This window comes from Aulonocara sp. 'chitande type north' Nkhata Bay, linkage group LG1 (genome assembly GCF_057382095.1).
Source record: "Aulonocara sp. 'chitande type north' Nkhata Bay isolate Kocher_YH1m ecotype deep benthic linkage group LG1, A_spYH_male_GT1.1, whole genome shotgun sequence".
Lineage (NCBI taxonomy): Eukaryota > Metazoa > Chordata > Actinopteri > Cichliformes > Cichlidae > Aulonocara > Aulonocara sp. 'chitande type north' Nkhata Bay.
Genome location: NC_141344.1, coordinates 28,123,912 through 28,130,275, shown reverse-complemented (window position 1 = coordinate 28,130,275; position 6,364 = coordinate 28,123,912). Strand labels below are relative to the sequence as shown.

Below are 6,364 nucleotides of genomic sequence, written 5' to 3'. Positions count from 1 at the left end.
AGCCGTTCTTCCAGCTTCTGGGAGTAGATCCTTTTAGCTGCTTTGATCTCTTTGGTCAGTGTGATCCTGGCTTGCTTGTACAGGGCCCTGTCACCACTTCTGTAGGTGTCCTCCTTGGCCTTACGAAGATGTTGGAGTTTAGGAGTGAACCACGGTTTATTGTTGTTGTATGTGCAAAAGGTCTTAGTTGGCACACACATGTCTTCACAAAAACTGATGTATGTCATATGTTCTAATGTTAGCCGATTTGGCTTTTGCATTTCTTGATGAAGTGGACCGACTTAAATATTTGTCCATAGCTCAACCCTTGATGACGCACATGTATTTACATGCCACTAGTTTGAGAGCCACTGACCTAAAGGACACATCCAGATGTCAAAGGATTAAGAAGATTGTAATAAAACACAAGTTGAAGAGTTGTGAATGATACATATCTATATATCTTCTCTTCATTTCAATTCTTATTATGAGTTAAAGAGGACAGATGTTCTGATTTTACTCGTATACGTCACATAATGACTCAGTGCAAAGTTTTTGTTATTGTTAGAGTGAGTTAAGTTACCTTTAAATCCCAAATGGACCTGAGAAAGGTGATGATGGTGACATTCTAAAGACACTTCTGGAACGTGGTCGGAATGTCTGTCAAAAAACTGCACAAACGCTAATGTCAAGGAAGAACACTGATCAGGTAATTTATACTGCTATTTATTTAAACTACTTAGCACCGTTACAATAAGCTAAAATTGTCTTTACTCCAGTTTTTGCTGCCGCTGCTAATAAGGAATGAGGGATTTCTGTGTATGTTGATTTACTCACTTATGTGGTTGTAAATCCAGCGTGGCAGAGCAGAGAATGAGGCCTCTTTGTCTCCTGCCTTCTCATTGGCTGACCTCCACTCCCGGTCCCTCCGCCCCCAATCCCCTATAACCCCGACCACCCTTCAGTTACAAGTTTTGCAACACATTCCTCGCAAACAGTGTTGCAAAAGTATCAGTCTATCAGTCAACACATTTGTGAATATTTTTTTCTGTAACTACATTTAAAACACATGTGCAGTGTGTAGAGAAGAATATGTACAGGTGGAAATTTCAAAGTACACGTTCACATTTTTTCTACAAATTGTTCCTTTTTATTCTACAACTTCTCATATTTTGCAACAATACTTTCATACATTCCCAGCTTCTGTAACCAGTGGGTGCAGTGTGGTCGGCACCAGCTCTGCTGCCCTCTGAAGGTTTCTCCAGCAGCTCAAAAGCACTTACCCTCCACCTGCAGAAGAGTGAACTGTATGTCTTCCTCTGCCGTAACAAACACAGCCCCCCCTCCTACGCCACTGGAAACTTCCACTGCTCCTAAACTCCTCTGACGAGCCCAAAACCAGCACAAAGTGTACCTCACATCCACACAATAATTCACCTATTGATTGATAAGCAGTTTACTTCAGCACACAGTCAACCAACACAGTCACCAAATAACAGTGTCGGCGATATGGGATTTACTCATATAAAAATCATTTTTAAAAAAAGAAAGTATTTCAGACTAAACAGTTGAAATATAAAAAAATGAAATGCATGCCATTATATGTTTGTATATCCACAATGTAAATGTTGTTTGTCATAAATCAACACTAATGTTTTTGAGACTGACAATAAAAAAATCAGCGCTGAACTCGTTTAAAGCCTGAGTCTTCCTTCTGCAATGCAGTTGAATAACTCCTGAGTCATGGGTATGTAGCCCTTATTGTCTTCCAGGTAAAACAGAGGATCCTTGATGAGAGCAGGGTTAAAACCTTCCTCTGCCAGCTTCACCTTCATCTGCTTAAAGGTGCTCGTCACTACCAATGCATCCTGCCAGAGAAAAATGAAATGGTTACGGGATTATTGCTAAGATGTATGCAGATATATCTTAATGTGATCATTCATTGAACTTTATTTACCTGTATGCGAACGAAGCGTGGTCTTGCGTAGCTGGGCAAGTAGTTTTTGACATGCTGATATAAAGCTTTGCCATCAAAGTCCATATTTTCTTTCAGTTTTAGCGCTGCCATTCCAATTCTTCCCTCATGTCCTATTCAGTGAAGGTCAAAGTAAAAAGAAGAAAAAATACCCTCAGAATCCAGACATTAATCCAAACATTCAGAGTTTTTCCTCAGTATGTCAGAAATATGCGATTAATCTCAGAATTCCAAGAAAAAACTTCTGAATTCTGAGTTTTTTTCTTAGAATTCTGGAAAAAAAAGATGTTTGTAATATTTATGAGACATACATCACAATAATCTTGCTTTTAGTGTCATTATTACCTGGCACCTTCACACCATAGACATTAGCCTCTTCAACAAAGTCAACTGCGAGCAGGTGGTCAGCCACCTCCGTGGTTGCCACATTTTCTCCTTTCCACCTGTAACAGATATAATACCACAATGTCTGTAATTCTGAAATGATATATCTCAAAATGAGGGTTTTACTGCTTTACTTATTTTTTTAAATCTAGCTTCACAGACAGTGTTACATCTATGTCAGTTTTTTATTGCAGAATAAAGTGTTTCATGTCTACTTTAAGGCAAAAACACTCTCTGGTACTCCTTGTCCTGACCTTTCACCCAGATTGTCAAATTCATTTATTATGTTTCACAGACCTGAAAGTGTCTCCAATGCGGTCTTGAAAGAAGAGAAATCCCTCGTCGTCAATCTTTAGAAGGTCGCCACTGTTAAAGTACATGTCGCCCTTCTCGAACACATCTCTTAGCTTCTTCTTGTCTGTCTGCTGCTTGTCCTTGGCATAGCCACTGAAGGGTGTTCTTTTTCCAATCTTTGCCACAAGCAGACCAGTTTCTCCTGCGAGTAAAAGTAACAGCATACGTTTAAGTAGTAGCTTAAAAGTCAAGACGGCACTTTAGGAAACAGGCTCACCTCTTGGGACTTCAATACAAAATCCTCTAGAGTCTCTGACTGGCTCCTCTTTTTCTGTGTCAAACCTTATGAGGGCATATTTGCATGCCATCTGAAACAGTTTACAGATACATTGAAGAGAAAAAGGAGTTAGTCATATAATTTGCATATACTATATAGGCTGTATACACCAGCAAACATTTGAAAAAAACAAAAACAAGAAAAGTCATGTGAAAAAGAAATTTCACCCACTCTTCACTTCAAAGATTTTATGCATCAAGACAAAATAAAATATATTAATCTGGTTTGGAATAGGTTTTACAATCAAGTAAATACAACATCAGACGAGTAACAACACACAAGATGTTACATTGTCATTATCTTTTTAACAAAGATTCAGCCAAAATGCGGAAGCAGTGTGTGGAAAAAGGAAGCAGACATTTCTGCAGTTTGCTGGTCTGGAGCACTTAAGTGTTGTGTTAACAGGATGCCATTAGGAAAGACATCAGCAGTGATCTTATAGAAGCAATTTTGGTTGCACATCAGTCTGGGAAGGGTTACAAGGCAACTTCCCAAAAATCGGAAATCCATCATTCTGCAGTAAGAAGATTATTCACAAGTGGCAAAAGATCAAAACAGTTTTCAGTCTTCCCAGGAGTAGACGTTTAAGTAAAAGCTCAAGCTCAAGCTCAGACTTAATGTTTAGAGCAACTACAGAAAAAAAAAAGTTGGAATGGCCAAGTCAAAATCCAGACCTGAACTTCACTGAAATGATGTGATTGGACCCTAATAGATCAATGCATAAATGAATGCTCCCAAACCTCAACAGCCTAGAATGACGTTGTAAAAAAGAGTGGACTAATTATCTTTAGAATTGAAAGAGGGTGTGCTTTCTTTTTCACATGGTTATATCTCCCAATCTACATCTTACTTTGTAGAGAAAATGTTCTCTGCCCATAGCTCCAATTTTCCCACCATAGTTAATAAAGCCAACATTCCCTTCAGTTGCTCCGTAGCATTCACGGATACAAATGTTCCCAAATCGCTCCAGGAACTCAACCCAGGTGTCTTCCCTTATTCCGTTCCCTACGGCCAGTCGGACCTTATGATCCTTGTCATTGTCTCTCTAAAAGAAGGCCAAAGGAGAGGTGAGAACATAAACAATGACCATAAGAAACAATGCTCCTGACTGAAGCAGGTTGGTAGAAATCATTAAAACAGTTTGAGCTTCTAATGCATATCCCAATATCGTCATTAGTAAATTATGACCTTAAACTCGTCAAAGGAGCTTGCAAAGAAAAGCGTCTGGACTTCTTTAAGTTACTTGAAGACGTTTCACCTCTCATCCGAGAAGCTTCTTCAGTTCTTCTCGGATGAGAGGTGAAACGTCTTCAAGTAACTTAAAGAAGTCCAGACGCTTTTCTTTGCAAGCTCCTTTGACTACGATGACCTGGATGACTGAGAACCTTCACAGACACCTTAAACTTGTGTTTACCTTCGGTGTGTTGCAGAGGTAGCGCATGACCTCGCCTATGTACTGGATGACAGTCACATTGTACTTTCTACAGTCATTCCAAAAGTTGGAGGCAGAGAACTTGCTTCTCAAAACAACAGTGGTGCCTAAAAATGGAAAGATACAGAGTTCAGCAAATATGCCGCTTCATGCTAAGAGTTCAGTGTTGTAAACTCTGCAAGGCGAACTTTAGGACTTCAAAGTACAAACTATAGAAGCGGGTGTAGTTTGAGGTCATGTATATGTTGGTTTAACCTGCAATAAATTCAGGTGAAATCTTGATTTGTGGTTTTATTTTTTGGTAATATTTTATGTGTTACCTTTTTCTATAGCTCCACAAAGTCCCATAAGAAAGCCAGCAGTGTGGTACAGAGGCAGATATATGTAGACAGTATCGTCTGAGCGCACACCAGCAAAGGTCAGGGCAAAAGCTGGCATCCATACCCTCTCATGGTTAATCACAGCTGCTTTTGGAAGCCCTATAAGAGCAGATGTAGTACAGTTTTATTGTCATCCTTTTACTCAACCTCTGCATGATAATTGTATGAACATAGATTAGAAGTCAAGGCCAGATAAGCCCTCGAGGTTACCTGTGGTTCCTGATGTGTAGATGTACACCGCAGGACTCTTGATGTCAATGCTGGCCCTGAGCTGACGGGACAGGGGCTCGTCTGACTCCATCTGAATTTTGTCAGAGAGGCTTTCGATGCCGTCCACATGACAGTGCTCACGGAGGATAAACACAAGGATACCCTGCTGCTTCAAAGTGGGCAGCACCTCCTCTATTGCTCCTTGAAGGTCTGAGAGCCAGGGAGGTAAAAAGAAAAGAGGTGCTGATCAGTCATTACAGGGTTACATAAATGTGTGTTTAATAAACAGTCGATCTATTTGATGGTGAAATTAATAAGATATACCCATGCAACTTTAGTGCAGTCCAAACCTCCCAGATTAAAAAAAAATAGTCAGAGATACAAAAAGATCTTTTTAAATGAATTAGACAATATGATCACGTGATATTAAAAAACGAAAGATATGCGCACGTTTAAAGTTAATTTCATTAAAACAAACCCCAACAGCTTACTGCAGTATTTACGCAGCTTACCAGCGCCAGCGATCAGGACTTTGGCTTCACAGCAGGAGAAACAGTGCAGCAGGGATTTGGATCTTATGTTGACGTTGAGGAAGGACGCTGTGCATCCCAGCTTGGACAGTGCGAGCCACATCCATACAAACCACGGCTCGTTGCCCAAGAAGAGGGCTACCGTGTCCCCCTGCTTGAGGTGGGCATGCGTTAACAGAGCCCTGGCCACTTTGTTGCTTTCTCTGTCGGCTTGGCTGTACGTGTAGGAGCTTTCCTCGTAAACTATGAACTTCTTATGCGGATGCTCCGCCACTTTGTCCAGAAAACGATCTAAAATACTGTAAAACTTTTTCTCGATTCTACTCATGCGTATACCGACATAAATGGAAATAAATGTGTATGTTAAATCTTTCAAAAAATAAGGATTCCGGAAGTAAATCAGTAAGGGCAAGACTGCCAACGCGGTGCACAAAATATATGCAAGCATTTTTGTTTTTTAAAAAAGACGAATATGTCAGACCTGCTGCTGGATTCATACATCACCTTTCAACGGACTCCAGCCCTTGGATCATTTCCGTTTACGCCTCCTGAACTTTGAACGAGTTTGAGAGTTCGAGGGGTTAAAATGGGACGACACCCCCCTTTGCCTGCTGTGATTTGTGAGTCTCTTTCTTAACGTTTTTCCTTTTTCTTTCTTTTTTTCTTCTTCTTTTTTTGGCTGGGGAGGAATCACATGAACTCGATGTAGCAGTAGTAAAGTATTTAAAAAAAACTGAGGAATAGAATTTTTAAATACATATTTTTCTTAATTTTATATATATATATATATATATAGATAGATAGATAGATAGATAGATAGATAGATAGATATCAACTGACCTC

At 39.8% G+C, this 6,364-nt stretch overlaps 1 protein-coding gene across 1 annotated transcript; it reads right to left on the bottom strand.

The window, feature by feature from the left end:
* Positions 1–1,419: 1,419 nt before the first annotated feature.
* On the bottom strand, positions 1,420–6,082 carry LOC147339261 (long-chain fatty acid transport protein 2-like). Its single transcript, XM_086291454.1, has 10 exons — positions 5,504–6,082; positions 4,992–5,201; positions 4,722–4,880; positions 4,384–4,508; positions 3,820–4,014; positions 2,910–3,000; positions 2,636–2,834; positions 2,300–2,397; positions 1,937–2,067; positions 1,420–1,847 (listed from the first exon to the last, which is right to left on the bottom strand). The coding sequence occupies exons 1-10, from the start codon at positions 5,967–5,969 to the stop codon at positions 1,674–1,676; spliced, it is 1,848 nt and encodes a 615-aa protein (XP_086147580.1). The 5' UTR covers positions 5,970–6,082; the 3' UTR covers positions 1,420–1,673.
* Between the last annotated feature and the right edge of the window lie 282 nt (positions 6,083–6,364).

Coding starts and splice junctions, on each gene's coding strand:
- LOC147339261 (XM_086291454.1), bottom strand. CDS start 5,969: ATGCTTGCATATATTTTGTGCACCGCGTTGGCAGTCTTGCCCTTACTG. Junction 4,881..4,991: donor CTACACATCAGGAACCACAG/GTAACCTCGAGG, acceptor CTGCTCTTATAG/GGCTTCCAAAAGCAGCTGTG. Junction 2,068..2,299: donor CTATGGTGTGAAGGTGCCAG/GTAATAATGACA, acceptor TTCACTGAATAG/GACATGAGGGAAGAATTGGA.